The 21,728-nt window shown below is 54.0% G+C and overlaps 1 protein-coding gene across 1 annotated transcript in view; it reads left to right on the top strand.

Annotated features, from left to right (window-relative positions):
* The first annotated feature begins 3,021 nt into the window (after positions 1–3,021).
* The window catches only part of NSG1 (neuronal vesicle trafficking associated 1), a 32,212-nt gene continuing 13,505 nt past the window's right edge, over positions 3,022–21,728 (top strand). Inside the window, exons 1-3 of the mRNA XM_032254185.1 lie at positions 3,022–4,327; positions 4,751–4,905; positions 8,477–8,593. Of these exons, the coding sequence (XP_032110076.1) occupies positions 4,777–4,905; positions 8,477–8,593 (246 nt within the window). The 5' untranslated portion in view covers positions 3,022–4,327; positions 4,751–4,776. The remainder of the gene's footprint in view (positions 4,328–4,750; positions 4,906–8,476; positions 8,594–21,728) is intronic.

Genomic DNA, 21,728 nt, shown 5'->3' with positions numbered 1-21,728 from the left:
CAGAAAAACAGAGCTGAACCTCCGCTGATCACCTGTCACTGAATTTCCATAGGCTGATGGCACTGGGTGGTGCCCCTCCCATCCAGCAGGACACTCACCCACCCTGGCAATCTGGCTGGTTGTGGGAGGCATGCCTAGAGCCTGCAGCCCATCCCAGCTCTGCAGGGAAGCCTGTGACCTGGGGCTCATCATTTGACTTCTCTGAGCTGCAAGGAGGCTTATCAGTCTCTAGGGGAAGAGTCATTTTAGTCACTCTGAACCCTAGTCACATCACCAGGAAAAGTGTCTATCACCTCGCCCTGGCCCAATCGCCGGCTGCTAAGAATAGAGACAACAGGAGTACAGAATTAGAGGTCACAGCAGGCCGGGTGCGGTGCCTCACGTCTGTAATCCCAGCACTTTGGGAGACTGAGGCGGGCGGATCTCCTTGAGCTCGGGAGTTCAAGATCAGCCTGACCAACATGGAGAAACTCTGTCTCTATTAAAAATACAAAATTAGCTGGGCATGGTGGCACATGCCTGTAATTCCAGCTACTTGGGAGGCTGAGGCAGGAGAACCACTTGAACCCAGGAGGCAGAGGTTGTGGTGAGCCAAGATCGTGCCATTGCCCTCCAGCCTGGGCGACAAGAGCGAAATCCGTCTCAAAAAAAAAAAAAAAGAGGTCAAAGCAATAGTAATACCTAAAATAGGCACCTAAAAAAAAGAGAAGAAGAAGAGCTCATTGATACAACACTGCTATGATGGAGGCACTATTATCTCCATTTATAGATAGGGAAACTGAGGCATAGAAAGTTTAAGCAGCTTGCCCGAAGTCACAGTGCTAGGAAGAGAGGCAGGATTCACAACTGGACCGTGGCTTAGCCACTGGGTCACACTGCCTCTTGCTGCGACAGTCTGACTTCAACCAGTGGGACAAGGGACGTTGCTAAAAGGCTTGGACTTCAAGTGGCAGGGTCAGAGAGCAGTGCCTGAGGAGAGGGAGTGGGGTAGGAGTTACAAGCGCACAGGCAGTGATGGGTCTGTGTCTGAGATCAGTAATGCTGGAAGCGTTCCCAAAAGCCTCATTTAGAAAAACTGAGTATGTGTCAAAAATCTTCTGTGGCACTTGGAATTTAAATGGTTGGTGCTGGGATGAAACTGGTCTGGGGAGAGTCCACATCCCATTGATTTCCCTTTTTGTACATTGTGAAAATATCTGACATCCGTTTGACCTGCAACCACCCTGCAGTCTCAGCCACCCCCATTTTGGTGGTGGTCGTGTCTTCAACCTCATTTCTGCCACCCTCTGTGAATGACTTGGGTTCTCCAAGTCACCATACCCTTGCAAGCTTAATGCCTGTAGTGAGCTGAGTGGGGGCCCTTAAAAGGTATGTCCACATGGCCAGGCGCGGTGGCTTATGCCTGTAATCCCAGCACTTTGGGAGGCCCAGGCAAGCGGATCACGTGAGGTTGCGAGTTTGAGACCAGCCTGGCCAACATGGAGAAATCCTGTCTCTATTAAAAACACAAAAAATTAGCAGAGAGTTGTGGCAGGTACTTGTAATCCCAGGTACTTGGGAGGCTGAGGCAGGAGAATCGCTTGAATCTGGGAGGTGGAGGTTGCAGTGAGCCAAGATTAGGCCACTGCACTCCAGCCTGGGTAACAAGAGCGAAACCCCATCTCAAATTAAAAAAAAAAAAAAAAGAAAGAGTGAATATTATCTTATATGGCAAAGATAGGCTTAAGGATTTTGAGAGGGAGACCTCATCCTGGATTACCCAAGCAGGCCCTAAATCCTGTGATGAGTGTCCTTACAATAGACACAGAGAAGAGGAGGAGGCGGTGTGACTGGAGGAAGATGAAGGCAGACTGCAATGATGCGGCCACAGGTCAAAGAACTCCTGGAGCCACCAGAAGCTGGAAGGGGAAAGGGCAGGCTCTCCCTTGTGGCTTGTAGCGGGAGTGAGGACCCGCTGGCATCTAGACTTGAGACTTCTGGCCTCCAAAGCCTGGAGAGAATACGTTTCTGTTGTTTTAAGCCAAATTTGTTCCGACAGTGGCAGGAAGCTCAGACACAGTGCCTTAACGCGTTCTGTTCCCCTGCCTGGAGTGATTCCCTCTGCACACACCTCTTTCAGGCCCCCCTGCGGGGTGCTTTACCCACAGTCTCTGGATGCCCTCCTTCCTGGCAAGAGGCAGACGCCACTCCCTCCCACAGGGCCAGTGTGCCTGGCAGACTTGCCCTTGTCTATAGCTCCTTGTGGGTGGCTGTGTGTCTCATGCATTTTGCATTGTCTATGCCCTTCACGGGGCCCAGACACAATCAGCAGAGGAAGAAAACCACACAGGATCCGACAGTCCCAACGACCAGCACCAGCCAAGGCCCAAGATAGCACAAAAAGCCAGCTAGCAGAAACATGATTGTCCACTGTCCACCGTCCACCTCTGGGACAACCTGGGTCCTTCTTGCCTCTCTGTTCTCCGAAGTTGACAGACCCTTTGAGGGAGAGGGAGGGCCTCTACTTTCTTCCTCCCGGCGTGGGGATGGAGTGTGTGGGGTGTGTGTGTGTGTTGGGTGCTGTTTAATGCTTGAGTGAGGTGGGGAAAAAGTCATGGCCTTGCTTAAGCCCAAAGGGTTTCTCCTGACCAGCGAGTCACCCTTATGGCAGATGGCCGGGCAGATTTCTAAAGTGGAGAGAGAAATCTCTTCTTCAGCTGCAGCAGGGAGGCATCGAAGTGCCAGAAAAGTGGCTTCCGTGGGTCCCTGAGGCCCGTGGCAGGGGCCAGAGTCTGACGCCTGCTTTCCCTGGGTTGAGGGTGGGGTGCCTCTGTCAAGAGCCTGGGTTCAGGCCGGGGTGGCCTGTGGTCAAAGGCACACTTAGGCCGTGGCTGGAGAGTTGGGGCGAGTTATTAGGGATCCACTAGGCACCTGTCAAAGAGGGCTGGCCCTCTGGAGAAAATGAAATCAGGGCACCCGCGACAAGTTCTCAGGTTGTGCCTGGGGCTCAAGGCGGTGGCTGCTCCTGTGCTCCTGGCCTATTTCCGGGATTCTCAGTCGGCTGATGGAAAACGCCCGCCCGGGACCCTCCGTCATGCCGTGGGGAAATCCCCGGAAAGGGTGTGAAAATACCGACTTTGGGGGATGCCTCCTCCGCGTCCAGCGCCTGGCGGGGCCCAGCTCCTGGCCCAGATGCCCAGGGGTACCGATCCCTGCAACCGGCTTCCTCCCGCGCGGGCCCCACTCCCATTTCGGCCTCGCCCCTACACCCCATAGTCTCTCATCTGTGAGTCCTGCGGGCAGAACGGTTTGGAGGTCTGCAAACAAGACCCTCTCTGGAAACCTGCGACAGCGGCCGTGCTCGGGGTTTGGGGGCGCAGGTCAGGCTAAAACCACCCTGCTTCTCTCTGCTTCTCCGTATCGTCCCAGCGGCCCCTCCTCTGTGCCCAGAATGCTAGGGTGGCGGCTGCAGTGGGGACCTCCGCTTTCTCTTCCGACCAGACAGGAGGAACCTTTCGCCTCCCTCGGGGCGGCGCACTGAGCGCTCTTGGCCCAGAACACCTTCCCTCCCGCTGCCTGGGGCAGTCCTGCCTGGGGCACCCGCACCCCAACCCTGGGAGAGCGCTGCTCCCGCCTCGCGCACCACTGAAAACCTCTCCTTGTCGGTCCGCACCCCCTTTATACGCGGACGCGCCCTCTTTTGGTCGCCCCCTCCCCAACCCAGCGCTAAGGCGCGCTCTGCTCAGGTCCCCGCCACCGCCCAGCGCCTTCAGGACCCATACCCTCAAACCCTAGAGCGTTCTCAGGGTCCCCAGGTGGGCGCGGCGCGCTGCGGGCGGGGAGCCTCTCTGCACCTCCCCGCACCTCTGGGGATCGCTCCGTCCCTAGGGCTCTCCGCCTCTCCTTTTTCCTTTCTAAGCGCCTCGCGCCCAGGCCACCGCCCGGGGGTGGCGCAGCCCGCAGCCCTCCCGCCCCGGGCGCCTTCCGCTGCTCCGAGACCCCCGTCGGGGCGCGTCCTCTCCCCTCTTCCCGTCCCCTCCCCGGGCTCGGCGCGAGCGCGAGGTCCCTGGGGACACTCCCGCCCAGCCCCGCACTCCTTTGTGCGGCGGGGCGGGCGCTGCGTCAAGGCGGAGGCGCGGCCACACGCGCGCACCCACCCGCGCGCACTCAGCCCCCGGGAGCGGCAGGAAGGGAGGCGGCGGCGCGAGGAGGAGGGAGCGGCCGCGGAGCCCAATCGCTCGCTCTCCTGCCCGGGCCCGCGCGCGGCGCCGCCTCCGCCATTGCTGCGAGCAGGAGCAGGCGACGCGGAGCTCGGAGCGCGGAGCGGACCTACCGGAGCCGGGCGTGGGTGAGTGCGGCCGGCCGCACCCGGGCTCGCCGAGGACAGACCTTGCGGGCCGGGGAGCGGGGCCCGGGGGATGCTCATCTCCCTGAGTGCACGGGACGGGGCTGTGGACGGCGGGTCGCCAGGGCTCTGTGGCCCCAGGACCCGGGACGGGGTCTGGAGGGGCTGGGCTGGGGCGGCGCCCCCTCCCCTGGCCGCGGTGCGCCCTTGCGCCCGGCGCTTGAGTCCTGAGAGATGAGGGTCTAGAAATACACAGCTACCGCCGTCCCCCGCATCTGGCGGTGACCGCCGCGTCCCCCCAACCCCTCCCGGAGAGGAAGCGGGGCTGGCGAGCTCGCGGATCCGGGACGACAGTGGGTGTGGGTGCCCGCCTCCCCCCGTCCCCGGTCTTGCTCGCGGTGACTCCTCACGGCCCTCCCTCCGCAGGCTGCAGCCTTGGAGCTCCCGGAAAGATGGTGAAGTTGGGGAACAATTTTGCGGAGAAGGGCACCAAGCAGCCGCTGCTGGAGGATGGCTTCGACACCATTCCCCTGATGACGCCCCTCGATGTCAATCAGCTGCAGTTCCCGCCCCCGGATAAGGTAAGCCACCCCCCCGCCCCTCCACGTTGCCCTGTGTGCACCCCCAAATCTCACGGCGGCCGCAACAAAAGAAACGCGCCGCGTGCGCTGGGTACACGAAGTGGGGGCGGGCTCGGGAGGCAGGAGGGAGCGCAGCGAGGACAATGTACCCGCGCGGGATTCTGGATCGGGGGATGTTGGGGGCCTTGGTTTAGATGATAACCTCGTCCTGACAGTGCAACGCGGTGCGGCCAGATGCCTTCGCGTTTTTCCTGGGAATCTCCTCCGAGAGGATCTTGGCCCCGCAGCTGCCCGCTCCTCCCTTGCTCCGTGGCCCAGAGGATCTGAAAGGGCGGTGGGGTGGTGGTAGGGAACCTAGGGGCGGGCGAGGCTGCTCTGATGCCTTCACGGGTGGGGCAGTTTCAGCCTGACTTACCCCACCGAGGCGAGGGAGCGCTGTCCTTGGTCAGATGGCCCCTCCCCAGCGCTGAATTCTTCTGGCCCTTTCTACCTGCCCCTGCCAGCCTGGCGCTAGGTGCAGGCGGGTGGGTGTGCGCGCTCACACAGGGCCTCCTTCCTCTTTGTTCCTTTTGTGAAATCTCCAAATAAGTGCCTGGGCTCGCTCAGTGTTGGTGTCACTAGGAACAACCATTCATCTACCTTTCTCCAAAGTGTTTTCTGCTGAATTTAAAGAACCCCCTCTTTTTGAATATAACATCCAATTAAGTAATTTCTACTTGCTAAGAATAATATTTCCAAGAGTTAATACTTGAAAATGTAAATAGATCTTTGCATGTCTAGGCGATTGTGCTGTAAACTCACATCTGAGACCATAAACACAGCATCTTGCTGCTGCATACAAAACACCCCAGCTACTAATAATTCCCGGAACTGATTTTCTATTTATTTTCTCACTTAGTCGCTGGTGAAGGGGCTCTGAGTCAGAGTTCTGCCTTCCTTCCAGCAAGTTAGTGATTGCTGACAGGGTGGGTGTTGTGGGGTGGTGGTGTCCCGGTGGGGGTCCTAACCCGGTGAAGGTGTCCTCCTAGTTCTATTGTGTATGTTATGGGGAGAGGGATGCTGGAGCAGGGAAGGGGCTGGCAGCAGGCATTTCAGTTCAAGAAAGGGGGTCAGCTGGCCACACCTGTGCCCCTCAGGCCTGAGGCCTCAGCTTCCGCTTCACCCCTCCCTGTCTAGGCAACAGACTTGTCCAGTTAGCAGGGCCTGGCCCCCAGGCTCCCACGGCCCCTTCTGCCACGTACCCCAGCTGCTCTGCTGAGGAGCAGTAGCACCTGTGCCAGGAACTCCGTGTGCTGAGGCAGCACCTCTATCAGGCGATTTCCCTTGCTGGGCCTCAGCCTCCTCTCTCGTCCTGTCTGTTCCTTTAGGCAGTTATGAAATCCTCACCAGCTAATCAGGTTGACCAGGAGTAGCCTGGACAGCTCGGAATGGTGATGAGTCTCCTCCCTGCAAGTGTCCAGAGGGGGACAGTCAGCAGGGTGCTCCTCCCAGGACCATTCTCTTCTCGGGAGCATCCCTGCCGGTTGCCCCCTTCCAGCCAGGACCGAGTGTGGGTACAATGGTTACGGCTCTTGGGATCATTTTCCAGGAGGTTTCTAAGGTCACAAGGAGGAAACTGAGTCTCACAGCATTTATGGGACATGCCCAAGGTCACTGGGCTGAAGGTTACAATCCTCCAGGATGCAGAAGTTTCTGGCAGTGCCTCTTACTCCACCCTGCTTGGAGCCAGATGTCTCTCATGCAAGAGCAACGTGTTGCTAACACTCAGAGTTCAGGGAGGTGATGTCACCTGCTCCAGGTGACATGGCTTCCGGGGGGTGGTGACACAGTTGGGTTGTAAATGGGAATCTGTGCTGAGAACGTTTATGGAGTGCTGAGGTGCTGGAGGTGCAGCGGTGACAGCAGTCACGGTGCTGGCAGCAGAGTCAGGGCTGGCCTCCCCTGACATTTGCTGGACGCTTATTCTGCACCAGGAACTATTCTGACAGTTTCGCAGGTTTAAATTCCTCTAATGAGTTGACACTGCCATGAGGGCACTACCAATGTTACCCCCATTTTGCCGATGTGGAAGTGCAGGGACGGAGGGTTTGAGAACTGCCCAAGGTCACCTAGCCTGTTAGTGGCAGGTACGGATAAAGTCCAGGTTGACAGAATATTGATGGGGTCCCCACGTGGGGCGGAGGTGTCCGTGGGTTTTCCTCCTCCTCAACAGTAGCTTGTTCCCATTCATGGGCCAGTCTAGGCCTGTGTGCTCAAGGTCACATGGCTAATTGTGTCCAGTTGGGGTTTGAGGATGGCAGAGTGACACCCAGCTACTGCCTCAAGAAATGTGTGCCTCACAGGAGTGAGTGCCCAGGCCAACCCATGCCATGCCAGGCCCCCCCTCCCTCTCCACTGCAGGAGCACTGTGGGAAAAGGAGTTGGCAGGTGGGGGCCAAGTATTACAAGGTTTATGGCTCTTGGGATCATTTTTCAGTGACACCTGGAATGATCTCTGCTGTTCTTCCTCTGCTCTGGGGGTCACAGCGCAGGCTGAGAGGTTCTCTGGCTGCCCGCCCAGGGCTGACCATCCCCAGTTGCTGGGGTCTCCTTGTTCTGGTCTGGGCGCCACCATCGTGTAGAGAAGATGACGGACAGCCGAATGCAGGGGCTCATCCCTCGGGGGAGGAAGAGCATGGGGGTGGCTGGCTGTCTCCAGTCCAACAGCCTCTCCTGGAACCTGGCTTGGGGAGTGGGGTTTGGGGATTAGAGACCTGTAACCCCTTGATGCTGCTCTTGAACACCTCCCAGTCCAGTGGGACAGAGAAGTAAACAGTCCCTGGCAACGGGTGTGGGGAGTGATGAAGGGAGCGCCGGTGAGGCCAGGGTTGTGAGCGTCCCAGGGCGGGAGGCTTCCTGGGTCCATCTGAAGCTGCTGGGGTGTAGGGCAGATGCAAGGGCTGGTTTCCAGGTTGGAAAAACATCCTTCTGCTTCACAGTAAGGGGTGGAGGGGAATGAGCAGGGAGACCCTTTGGGGGCTGTGGCAGGGGCAGGGGGAGAGGAGGATGTCGGGTGGAGACAAAGACCCCGGATCTGTTTCCTGACAGGCTGGCGGCCAGCTTCTCCAGCCAGTCCTGGAGGGATGTGGGCAGTGCCCTCAGACCTCCTCTTCTGTGCCCATGGTGGCACAGCAAGGCTAGTGAAAAAGCAGATGCAGCCTCCCAACTCCCTGGGCCAAGCCAGGCTTTGGCTCTGGTGGGTGGAAGGAGCACTGGGCTAGGAGTCAGATGCCAGGCTGCATCCCCGCCCTGCCGCCTATGAGCCGCGTGACCTTGGCCAATGAGCTTAACTTCTGTGCCCCTCCGTTATAATATTTCCCTCCTGGGACGGCTAGCAGGATGATTAATGGGTCAGGTCTCTGAAAGTCCTGGCACAGAGGAGATTTCCAAAAAATAGTGGCTGTTCTCATTCTTCTTGTGAATTGCTTCCTGGCAAAATGGTGACTTTGAACGTGGGAGTTCCCAGACCCACCCTCTTTGGGCAGATATGTCTGAATGCATCTGACTTTTGTTTCTCTATTTCCTGGATAAGGTGGTCGTGAAAACTAAGACCGAGTATGAACCTGACCGCAAGAAAGGGAAAGCACGTCCTCCCCAAATTGCTGAGTTCACCGTCAGCATCACAGAGGGTGTCACCGAGAGGTTTAAGGTGAGTGGCCCTGTGGCGGGTGACATGCTGCTTTTGTCCCCAGAAGGGGTCTGCTGAGTGGCAGAGATGACCTACAGGGAGGGCCAGGCTCTGACACCGTTCACTGGGCTGATCCCAGCTGTGCACACCCAGTAGCTTCTGGCTGCCTGCCAAGATGTCCTTGTGGTTTTTGACAATTTCTTTTTTCTTTTCCTCTTCCAAATGATCACATATTACTTATTTTCATAACAGGGAAAACCCACCCACGAACTTTCTTTTAGACAAAGGTTATACACATATGAAAAATCACTTGCCAAACATTAAAATATTTACTTAACAGTTCCAGGAAGGAAGCAGACAGTCACAAAAAGATAACTCACAGCACTGATGACAGGCCGGACAGGGCTCCCGGCCCTTTACCTAGTGAGCTCCTGGCCAGGAGGTGCCAGGAGGATTGCTGGCACCCAGGAGGGTATACCGCACCCAGGTATAAGCCATTTTACAGACAGGGAGGTTGAGGCAGAGAATGGTCGCAGCTCTCCACAGCAGAGCCAGGATCCGATCTGCAGGGGGCCTGGCTCCGGGCTGTGTGTATCCTCTGTCCTTCCCCTCTCCTGATGGGATGAAGGGGTGCTGCTGAGAGCAGGAGTGGGTGGGAGGAGCCTTCTTGCCAGCCTGGCTCTCTTCAGAGTTGGCGTTGGTTGAAGAACAAGTTGGGGTATTGATCAGGAAACTCCTTCTTTGGGAGACATGAGGACAAGGGTAAAACAGTGGCCTCATCCAGATTCCAGGGGGTGAATTGAGAGATATCGGTGGGTCCCAGACCTTGAAGAGTGGCCTTGTCTGGCCCTCTGGTCACCCTCCACTTGGCAGTGTGAGTGGTTTGCTTATGCAGGGGACACAGGGACTCCCACCCTCACCCCCCCCACAGTTTCCGGAGTACCTGTGTGTATGGCGTCATGTTTGATCTCTATGACAACCTTGTGGATCACAGAAGGCAGGGCTGTGGGCCATCCTTGGTTAATAGATAAAGTTGAAGCCACGGAGTGACTGGGGAGGCCAGGGTGCAACCTGACTTCCAGTCCCTCTTCCTTCCCGCCGCCACACAGGGGCCCCAGGAGTATTGCTGAGGGCGATTACTTGTGTCAGCTCATTGAATCCTCTTAACGGTAGGTACTATTCGTATTACCGGTGTTACAGATGGGGAAGTTGAGGCACAGGGCAGTCTGTGTCTGCCCCTGCTGGTATGTAAGGATGTCATGTATGCTGAGAGGCTCTTACGGTGGCTCCTGGCCTGGCAGTTCATATGCGTTTGAGGTTCATGGCCAGGACCAAGATGTACTGACCTGAGGTCAACACCTGTCTTCTGCGCTGGCCAGTGGGATTAGCGTGTGCCTTATCTGCTGCCACTCACCTGTCCTGCCCCATCCGCACCCTGGGATTGGCTGCTGCCCCCCGTGGAGGCAGGAGTGGCCTCGATTTCAAGGTCACGGTGTCCCCTGTCCTGATGGCCAAATGCTGTCTGATGTCTGAGTGTGTCTGGGTTTCTCAGGCCCGGCTTGCCCTTTGCTTTCCCAATCCTGGCGTTTTAGGTTCCCGCAGAGCGGGTGCCATGTGGCACTTGAACAGCGATTCCTTCATCTGTTGAGTGTCTGTGGTGTGCCAGCCTCTGTCCCCAACCTCTGGTGTCCTTCATTCGTACTTTTCCCACATGACCACCTGAGGCAGGTCCCCAGGTCTCTTGCCTAAAGAATGGGTGACGCATATTTGCCACCAGGGCCCTCAGCAGCAGTGGCTGGGACTCTGGTTACGGGGCCCCTGTTGCCCAGAACCTGAAGGCTCAGAAGACCGCAGGTGGCTGTCCTCCCAGGGCAAGGGCAGATCACACCTCTGCCAGGAAGCCTCCTGGGTCCCTCAGGTGTGACGAACCTCACACTCATTTCCAGTGCCCTCGGTAGCGAGGCAGCAACAGCATCTGACAGCCGAGTACTCTGTGAGCCAGACCCTGCTTCATGCTCCTGTATTCATATTACCTCATTTAATCTTCACAAACACCTCAGGAGGTAGGTGCCATCACAGCTCCATTTTACATCGAGGGGAAACTGAGGCAGAAAGCCGTGGTAGCCTGCGCTCGGCTGTGGCACAAGAGGTCCTTGGTTTCTTGGAGAAGTGGGTTTGTGAGGGAGTGCTCACTCCAGGTGCCATCGCTGTTGGGCCATTCCGCTTCTACAAATCCTTTTCCTTTGTTGATTCAAAACCCTTGGTCTGTTGCCTTGAGCCACATGTGGTGCCCTCCTTCCCCATTCCCGAGGCGGTCAGAGACACGGCAGGCTCAGGTACCCCAAAAGTCTCCTCATGGACCAGTTCTTTTTCTTGTTTCTTTCTAAGTCCTGGCTTCCAGCCTCCCTTCCCTGAGGTGCCCTCTTTCCAGGGTCTGGGTTGGGCTGCCTTCCCTTTGGGTGTGAGGCCTGTGACTGCGTGTCCCGGCAAGGTCCATTGGTGTGGCCCTTCCAAGCGTAGGTCCCTCTACTTGAACTGGTGACCCGAGGAGGGAAGCCAGGCCATGGAGACCCCCTGGGCCAAGAATGTCAGCCAAAAATAGAGGCTAAGGGACTCTGTGCAGACAGAACTTACTCATCAGCTGCTCCGTGCCAGCCACGGTAAGAGCTCCTTGATATCATCGCCTCTCTGGCGCTTCCTGCATGCACAGTAACAGCTTGATAAGTAAATGGATGACTAATCGTGCTGCTGGCCTCCCGTGAATGGGGGACTTGGCGACATTTCCTGGGTCTGCCCATGGGACCCTGCTTGTTGAGTAAGTTCCGTGGCAGCTCATCGGATGGAGCCCTGTCCCAGGGCCATGCTTGCGTGTAACAGCTGATGCCTGCCAGTTCTCACCAAGTCACACAGGTGACCTGCTCAAGGCCACACTGTCAGTGAGTGGCAGGGGCAGACTAGGAGCTGGGCAGCTGGCTCTAGAAGCCTGTTGCTGGGGCATACCTCATGCCACTGGCTCACCCAGGAAGCCTGTAGGCTGGGTTTTTGCAGCTGAACACCTTGCATTCTAAGAGATCTGTTTTGTGTGCCTGCTCCGAGGCCCTTCTCAGCTGGGAAGAAGATTTACCTAGTTCCCTGCCCGCTTGCCGTGGGGTGGATGACAGGCAACCTCCAAAGTGCCGTTTCCCCAGGTGTCTCTGGAGCCACCTGAGTCAGTATCACTTGAAGTTTGATTTTAACACAGCTACCCTGAACCCCGGGACAGGTGTTTTAACAAACGCCTTCCAGGTGATCCTAACGTAGCCTGAGTTTTGGAACCTTTCTGGATGGGGGTGAGTTCTAGCACATTAGCAGGGAAGGATGAGGAGAGCTGGTGCCTTCGGGGAATGCTAAGGGTGTCCGCCTTTCTGGAATGTTCTCCAGCTTTTTATTGCCAGTTAGAGTTCTGGCATCCCTGAACATGTGCACACAGTGAGGCGTGCTGCTGTTGCGTGAAGCTGTAGCTGGTTGAGGGCTGGGGGTCTCTCCTTCTGAAACTGGGGAGCATGTGGGGCACAGGCTGTGCTGGAGATGCAGGCATGATGGGGAGTCCTGGATGGAGATCTGCCCTTCCTGGCTTGTGTGCCTCCTGCCAGCGCCCAGTCGAAGCTGTCGTTGGGACGGAGCGTCTTCCTCGTCTACTGGTGACTGGGCAGCTTCTGTGCAGCTCCCAGGCCAGCCGTCATCTTCTTTCTTTCATCTCCATGCGTGAATCGCAGGAATGGGATCTCACCTTTCAGATGTTGAAGTGACGGGTAAATCCTATGTCCGCTCTGTCTCTAACTTGTGTGGCTCAGGAGCACCCATCATTAAGGCCTTTGGATGGCATCTTTGAAATGGAGGAGTGTCTTTTTGGATGCAGCTTTCTGACTGTCACTCGGGGATTCATCTGTTGGCTGTGAGGTTGCTAGGCTGGTTGCTAGGTAACTGCTGACTGGGAGAAGGTTCTCCACCGCACGGGGACGACAGGAGGACTCCCCCAGCGGCAGCCAGCGACTTGGGCTTCCAAAGAGGTTCTTGTCAACAAGGAAAGCAGTCGCTTAATTAATTGGAGGTGTATTTATGCTGAGAATAAACACTGGCTGAGATGTTTCCCAAATTAACCAAACCTAAACATTTCTGAAATTGCACTTCCCCACTGACGCCTGCAGAGCAGCGGGTCGGGGCTGCTGGGGCCGCTGCCTGCAGTCCTCCTTCCGGTCTGGAGACTGTCATGAGGGGCCGTCATTCTGCAGGTGACAGGAAGGTCCCCTCAGAGCCTGCTCCAGCCCTTTGTGCTTTGTGGCTCTGGGGATGGCTGGCTGCTGACACTGGAGAGGTCTCCACACTGTTTGCCTGTGATGTCAGTTCAGGTTTGGGTGGTCCAGCCTCGCCCCTCGCCGGGTACCACGTCGCCTTGGGGCCTTGAGAGGTTCCAAGGTCGGCTTTGCACCAGAACGCTTCACCGCCAGCAGAGCTGGGGAGCATGTTGGCAGGAGAGACTGTGTCAGTCTGCGTGGTGCTCGTGGTTGGCAGTGCAGACTGGTGGGGGTGTCCCTCTGCGTCCTGTCACAGAGGACTCTGGGTGGTTTGTGTCTTCTCCTCACATCCCTTGTGACCTTGAGCTTCTTGCATGCCCATCTGTTTCCACGCTCTCCAGTGATCTCCTGGTGTGTTTCAAGACGCATTTCTTAAATATTTATGAACAGTGATGCCGTTTCCTTGGCATTCAGCAGTGGGGGTGGGGGTTCTTCCCGTGGGGATGGCATTGGAGACCCTGAAAGTGTGTGTGGACGCCCCCTCACCTTCAGCTGTGCGAGCATCTTGTGGGATCCTGTGGCTTGGTTGGGAGCCCACCTTCCCCAGGCCAGCTGTAGTGTGGGGGCTTTGGCTGGACTGGATACCACGTGGGTTGAGTCATCTGGGCGTGTGTGTGTCTGTGTGTGTGTATGTGTCTGTGTGTTCACTTTTGTGTGGGTTACCTAAAATATTTAGTGCTGTAAACGCTTGAAGATTCGGAATTCATCTTCTTTTTCCAAGTTTTTTTCCCTTTTTTTTTTTTTAACCGCATTACTCAGCAGAAATGCTCATTTCCTTCTCCCTCCTCCGAGGGGAGGAGGAGGGGGAGAGTGACAGCAGCTGCCCAGTGCCATCGACCGGCGCCATCGACCTGGTGCATGGCCGGGCTCGGGGCACCACGAGCACTGTCTCTTTCACTGTGAATGACAGTCTCTGATGGCTGACTCTGCTGTCCTGATTTTGTAGGTGGGGCATGAAGGCCAGAAGTTAAGGAACAGGCCCAAGGTCACCCAGCTAATGAGGGTGACACATCAAAGCCCACTGTGCTTCATCCTCCACACCAGTGGGGCCTGTAGGGCGACTCCCCTGTGGTCCCTGAGCTGGGCAGTGGCCCCTGACCAGAGAGGGCAGACGGGATCACAGCGAGGGCTGATGTCACTCAGGCTTCTGGTCTGTCCAGACGGTGAGCATTCTGAGAATGAGGACATGGGCCACTGCCTTTCACTTGAGTGACCACGTAACTCTTGGCCCAGGCGGGGCCCTTCTGTGAGTGACAGCGGACACAGTGAGTGGTCAAGATGCTGGGTGGTGGCCATCACCCAGGACCCCTGGGCCTCGAGGACACATGTTCCCTCCTTATCAACTCATGATAAATGCACGCTGAGGCCCAGCTCCTGTTTATATTTCTCAGTTCCTGGCTGTTCTTTCTGTTCTTTCTGGAAAGCATTCCTCAGGGTTCCCTTGCCTCCTGCTTGGGCTCATGGTCTCTTGTCAGGATCCCTGCAGTAGGTTTGCGACACCTTCAGCCTTTCGCCTCTCTCCTCTGGCCCATTCTGTAAATAATTGTGGTAAAACATAAAACTTACCACTTTAAAGTAGAGCCATGTTACATTCAGTGCCATTTAATACATTCACTGGCTTTCCAACCATCATCACGAACCAGTTCCAGCACCTTTTTCTTTTTTTTTGAGATAGAGTCTTGCTCTGTCACCCAGGCTGGAGTGCGGTGGCTTGATCTTGGCTCACTGCAACCTCTGCCTCCTGGGTTCAAGCAATTCTCCTGCCTCAGCCTCCTGAGTAGCTGGGACTACAGGCACTCACCACCACACCCAGCTAATTTTTGTATTTTTTGTGGAGGTGGGGTTCCATCATGTTGCCCAGGCTGGTCTCAAACTCCTGGAGTCAAGCAATCCTCCCGCCTTGGCATCCCAAAGTGCTGGGATTACAAGTGTGAGCCACCACAACTGGCTGTGTTTTTGTTGTAAGAGTTCCTTATATATTTTGGATACTAAGCTCTTATGTGATTTGTAAATATTTTCAACCATTCTGTAGGTTCTTTTTTCACTTTCTTGCTAGTTTCTTTGATGCACAAAATTTTAAATTTTGGTGAAGGATCATTTGTTTTTTCTTCTATTGTTTGAATTTTTGGAGCTATACCTATCTAAGATAGTGGTCCCCAACCTTTTTGACACCAGGGACTGGTTTTGTGGAAGACAGTTTTTCCACTGACCAGGGAGTGGGGGATGGTTTTGGGATGCAACTGTTTGACTTCTGATCATCAGGCATTAGATACTCATGAGGATCATCAGGCGTTAGATTCTCATAAGGAGTACACAACCTAGGTCCCTTGCATGTACAGTTCACAATAAGGTTCATGCTTCTATGAGAATCTAATGCTGCCACTGATCTGACAGGAGGCAGAGCTCAGGTAGTAATATGTACTCACCCACTGCTCACCTCCTGTTGTGTAACCCAGTTCCTAACAGGCCATGGACTGTTACTGGTCTGTAGCCCAGGGGTTGGGGAGCCCTGATCTAAGACACCATTGCTAAATCCCCTGAAGATTCTCTCTCCTGTGTTTTCTTCTGAGAGTTTTATGGCTTAGCTTTTATATTTAGATATTTGACTAATTTGAGTTAATTTTTATATATGGTGTGAGGTAAGGGTCAATACCATTCTTTTTCATGTGGTCCCAACACAATTGTTGAAGAGACTATTCTTTCCTAATTGAATGGTCTTGACCCCCTTATTGAAAATTAGTTGATCACGGATTCATAGTTTTGTTTCTGGACTCTTGATTGTATTCCATGGATTTATATATCTAGTCTTATGCCAGTACCACTCCGTTTTGATTACTGTAGCTTTGTAGTAAGTTTTAAAATTGAGAACTCCTCCAATTTGTTCTCTGTTTTCCAAACTGGTTTTGAAAACAGTTTTGGCTCTTTAAGGTCTCTTACAATTTCCATTTTGTGCAAACAATAATAACAAAAGGCTTTTAGGTTGTTGACAGAGATGGTTTTGAATCTGTAGATCAGTTTGGAAAGTGTTCCCATCCTAACAATATTAAGTTTTCCAATCTATGAGCACAGAGTGTATTTCCTTTTATTTATGTCCTCTTTAATTTCATTCAAAAATTTATTATAGTTTCAGTGTACAAATCCCTTCACTTTTTAATGTAGGCAATAAACTACAGAGATGTTAGTGGTACTTGTGATTTTGTCACTAATGCAAATCACAGGTGTTTTTATATCACATTGCTCTTGTTGCCAAGATCTTGGGACAGTGTTTATTGCTCATGGTTCCTTTGAAGCCACAGTATCAGATCTTGTTCAGTGATCATAAACACCACACACACACACACACACACATTTTTTGAGACAGAGTCTTGCTCTGTCACCCAGACTGGAGTGGAGTGGTGTGTTCTCGACTCACTGCGACCTCCACCTCCCAGGTTCAAGCAGTTCTCCTGCCTCAGCCTCCTGAGTAGTAGCTGGGCATGCGCCACCATGCCCAGCTAATTTTTGTATTCTTAGTAGAGACGGGGCTTCATCATGTTGGCCAGGCTGGTCTCGAACTCTTGACCTTGTGATCCACCCACCTCAGCCTCCCAAAGTGCTGGGATTACAGGCATGAACCACTGCACCAGGTGCAACACATATATATTATATCACAAATTTATATTTTTGTAATATTTTGATACCAGTATTTCAGTATAATCAGTTTTCTTTGCAAGCCTATGTATTGTGTTTTATGCATTTCAAACACCATTCTAAGGATTCGTGGTTTCACCTAGCTGCCAAAGAGGTCAGTGATACAAACCTGGTGGAGCCCTGCACCCGCTGCTCCAGTGCACTGTCCCTATAATGCCCACAGCAGTGGGGGCTGGACCACCTCTGGCCGCCTCAGGGCATCTCTGGGACGCACAGCAATGAGTACAAATCCCTGCACAACAGCTATAATCCCATTGTCTCCTGCTTTAGAGCTTCTGTTGACAGCTGCAGAGAAGTGATGTAAATATTGGGATAATGTAGACTGCTGTAATACACACATGCGTGCGCATCAGTGGTAGACATCTGTCCTTCAGACGACTGCTTGTGCTGTGAGAAATGCTAGTTTGTCACAAAGTGGCAGTTGCCTCCTGGGGTCCGGCAACACCTAGGACCTGTCTGGTTCCAGTGTCTTGGTGTGGCAGACAGGCACCTTTGTCACGGGCTCGTGTCCCCTCTCCAGCAGGATGTGCAATGCTGCAGCTACACTGGCTACACACACTGGGGTTTTCTGATGCTTCAGGCGTGTGGCACAAACCGTTTCTCCCTGCTGGACTTCCATTGCCCTCCTCCCTGGTAAGCTCCTCCTCCTTTGGGACATGGACGCCGCCTCCCAGAAGCCTTCCCTGGCAAAATTAGTGGGGCTGACTCTTTAGCAGTTCTCGGCCTGTGTTGGGAAGAGTTAACACCAGGGTGACACTGTTGGACCCTACAGCCCTACTGGGCTGCTCAGCCATGTCAAAGCACCTGAGAATGTCCCCTGGCTGCCTGGGGATTCTTAAGAAGGAAGGAGGCAAGGACTTTTGGGAATGAGGTGCTCTGGCCTTCATAGTCCCCTTCCTTCATTTAAAAAAAAAAGAAAATTTAGACTGTTTTGGTCTAAAGATGAATATAGTCTAGGCTGGGTTCCTTAGTATATCTTTACCAGTATCATTATGATGATTTTTTTTTTGAGACAGGGCCTCACTTTGCCACCCAGACTGGTGTGTAGTGGCACCATCTCAGCTCATTTCAGCCTCAAACTCTCAGGCTGAAGCGATCCTCCCAAATCAGCCTCCTGAGCAGCTGGGACCACAGGCGTGCACCCCCAGGCCCAGCTAATTTTTTTTTTTTTTTGTAGAGATGAGTTATCCCTATGTTGCCCAGGCTGATCTAAACTCCTGGGCTCAAATGATCCTCTTGCCCTGGCCTCCCAAAGTGCTGGGATTACAGGCATGAGCCACAGCACCCAGCCTGCTATTCTTACTTTTTCCCTTTAATTTTTTTTTTTTTTCCCGAGATGGGGTTTTGCTCTGTAGCCCAGGCTGGAGTGCAGTCTGCGATCTTGGCCCGCTGTAACCTCTACCTCCCGGGTTCCAATGATTCTCCTGCCTCAGCCCCTCAAGTAGCTGGGATTGCAGACACTCACCACCACGCCTGGTTAATTTTTGTATTTTCTATTTATTTATTTATTTATTTTTGAGATGGAGTCTTGCTCTGTTGCCCAGGCTGGAGTGCAGTGGCTCAATCTCGGCTCACTACAACTTCTGCCTCCCAGGTTCAAGCAATTCTCCTGACTCAGCTTACCGAGTAGCTGGGACTACAGGTGCTCCCCACCATACCCGGCTAATTTTTTTGTATTTTTAGTAGAGACGAGTTTCACCATATTGGCCAGGCTGGTCTCAAACTCCTGACCTCGTGATCTGCCCGCCAAGGCCTCCCAAAGATCTGGGATTGCAGGCGTGAGCCACCATGCCTGGCTAATTTTTATATTTTTAGCAGAGACAGGGTTTCACCATGTTGGCCAGGCTGGTCTCGAACTCCTGTCCTCAGGTGATCCGCCCACCTCAGTCTCCCAAAGTGCTGGAATTAGGCATGAGCCAAGGTGCCTGGCCTTTCTCTTTTGATTTTGAAACAAAATTAAACTTAAACATGCTTGTGGGTTCCTGTAGGCACTGTGGGCCCTGGGTCCGGGCCCTGAGCTTCCTGTGCCTGATGGAGACATGAGCCCTGGAAGAAAGACTCAGCTTCTAAGAAAATGCGCTTCTCCCAATCTAGAGACTGCGGGGCCCACCTGGAGAAGCCAGGCGAGAGAGTCAGACATTGTCCATCAACCCACGGGGCGGGGACAGGAGACCCGTCCTGGAGTCACTTCCTTCCCCAGGCCGGATCGTTTGCTTAATAAAACCAACACAGCCTGCACCTCCTGAAAACTAAATCCATGTTCTGTTTGATGTGTAGACATTATTCTGGGTCGGCTCCAAGTGTCCAAGAGTTGCTCAGTATGTGCTCATTAGGAGATGGAGTATCTGCTGATTGTATTCATTCATTTATTCATTCACTCATTCATTTACTCATCCACTCACGCATGCACTCACTCATGCACTGAACATGCAGGAGGCATCTTCTCTGTGCCAGATGTGTGAATCACAGTCCTGCCCTCAGGGGCTCCATCTGTGGGGGAAGATGAACTTGACAGAAGTGGTGAGTATAACAAATTACCACCATGGCAGGGCTGAAGACAGCACACGGGAATTCTTCCCAGGCCTGAAAGTCCGCAGACCTAAGTCAGTTTCACTGGGCCAAAGTCGAGGGGTGTTCAGGGCCCTGCTCTGCCCAGAGGTTCTCTGAGAGACACTGTGTCGCTGCCTCTTCTGTCTTCTGGAACTGCGTGGGGCTCGAGGTCCCTTTCCCCGCCTTCACATCCTGCAGCTCAGTGTCGTCAGGCTTCTCTCTGCTCTTCTGTCTACACGTGTCCGCCTCCTCACCTTCCTCTGCTCCCCTGCTAGAGGACACCTTTAGGGCTCACCTAACCTTCCAGGATAATCTCCACTTCTCAAGGCCCTTGACTTGATTGCATCAGAAAGTCCCTTGCCACCATATACGCTTCTGGGGTTAGGACCTGGGTGTCTTTGGGGCCATTATTCAGCCAACAACAGCCAGTTTGCCTGGGCCCAGTCATGTACATCGGAGCCTCAGTTCCCCCATTTGTAAAACGCAGTTAGTAGTGCTGCCTTGCAGGCGTTGTATAAGGAGTATGCAGACTTTAAACTGCTGACCTGTGTGTGCAAGGCGGTGGACAGATGTCTCCAGAGCGCCTCCTAATGGTAGTGTTTTGTTGTGAGAGTATAAAGTCTGGGGGGTGTAGCTCGGGAGCCCCCAGGAATTCTGCCCAGAAGTGGAATCCTTTGTTTATCCCCTCGATTCCAGCTTAGGCTGCATGCAGATGATATCTGGAGAGTTTAAAACTTGTTATGCCGGCCAGGTACGGTGGCTCATGCCTGTAATCCCATCACTTTGGGAGGCCGAGGTGGGCGGATCACCTGAGGTCAGGAGTTCAAGACCAGCCTGGCCAACATGGAGAAACCCCGTCTCTACAAAAATACAAAAATTAGCCGGGCATGATGGCGGGTGACTGTAATTCCAGCTACTCGGGAAGCTGAGGTGAGAGAACTGCTTAAAACCTGGGAGGCGGAGGTTACAGTGAGCTGAGATTGTGCCATTGCACTCCAGTTTAGGTGACAGAGTGAGACTCCGTCTCAAAAACAAACAAAACAACAAAAAAACTTGCCATGCCACTGTCACTACTTGGGGTGGAGTCTGGACGGTGGGGACATTAGAGCCTCCCATGATTCTCATTGGCAGCCACAGTTGAGTCCGATTTGCACCCAGGCTAGTGTCGCTGTGAGTGGCTGCCACCTCTCTTTTTTTTCGTAGCAACAGGGGCCTCTTAGGACCACCTGGGACCTGACGGCCGACTTGAAGGTGCTGGCTTTTCAGTGAGAAGGCCTTTGTTATGTGTAAAGAAAGGCATTGGATCGGACGGTCTCCTTTTCTGCCCAGCGTGGAGACTGTGACATTGTGTGGGAGCTGGGCTCCTGTCGGGTAACAAGGGCTCGCCCAGCTCACCATGCCCACTGTTTGCCAGCCCTGGGGTCTCCTGCACACCCCTCTGTAGATGCAGGTGTGGGGCCGGCATCCCCCTTTCACAGGAAACCAGGGTTGGGGCAGATGCCCTTTGCGGGGTCACTGTGTGTGGCTGAGCAGGCCAGGATCTCAGGGCTGTCTTGCTTAGTCCCCGGCTAGTTCATTCATCTTTTGACTCAAGTTTTTTTTTTTTTTTTTGAGAGAGTCTCACTTTGTCACCCAGGCTGGAGTGCAATGGGGTGATCTCAGTTCACTGCATCCTCTGCCTCCCAGGTTCCAGCGATTCTCCTGCCTCAGCCTCCTGAGTAGCTGGGACTACAAGTGCCCACCACCACGCCCGGCTAATTTTTGTATTTTTAGTAGAGATGGGGTTTCACCATGTTAGCCAAGGTGATCTCAATTGCCTGACCTCAGGTGATCTGCCCGCCTCGGCCTCTCAAAGTGCTGGGATTACAGGCGTGAGCCACCACGCCTGCCCAAGTGTTTATAAATTGGTTGAAAGATGGATTTGCTGATGGTCATGGTTCTCCAAGATGCTTATGGTCATGGCATGTTGTTGCAGAGAAAACTTAAAAGACACTTCAAGGTCCTAGAGGAAACGCTGATGTCTGGCTCAGTAACTTCATCATTTGTTCCAGAATCCTTCTAAGTATCTCATGGGGAGGGGACAGGGACTTACGAACGTCTCCAAACTGTGACACCCTTTTATTTCACTTTAATTAGGAAAAAATAGATGCTGGGTTCCTTGGTGCCTGCATGCACGGTTGGTGTCCTGAGAGAGGCAGGGATGTTCCAGAGCTTTCCTGGGGCGGGGGCCTGGCCAGGGCTTTGAAGGGCAAGGAGGAGAGAGGCCAGTGCAGCCTGGCGTGCCGCGGAAGGAACGGGGTCATGGCAGAGAGAATGTGGGCAGGTGAGGGGAGCCAGTCCTGACCCCTCTGAAGTCACTCTGCTCTTAGGGGCCCCCATAATAAAGTGGGGGGACTCAGAGCAACAGAAATTTACTCCCCCAGTACTAGAGGCCAGAAGTCTGAGATCAAGTTGTCGGCAGAGCTGTACTCCCTGGAAAAACTGCAGCGGAGACTCCGTCTTTGTGACTCCTAGTTCCTGGAGGTTGCCACCATCGTTGGCTTTGCTGTGTAGACACAGTGCTCTAATTCTTCGTCCTCACG

The sequence above is a fragment of the Sapajus apella genome, unplaced genomic scaffold, assembly GCF_009761245.1.
Source record: "Sapajus apella isolate SASKATOON/1434 unplaced genomic scaffold, GSC_monkey_1.0 scaffold85, whole genome shotgun sequence".
NCBI lineage: Eukaryota > Metazoa > Chordata > Mammalia > Primates > Cebidae > Sapajus > Sapajus apella.
This window is presented reverse-complemented; position numbering and strand designations above follow the sequence as displayed.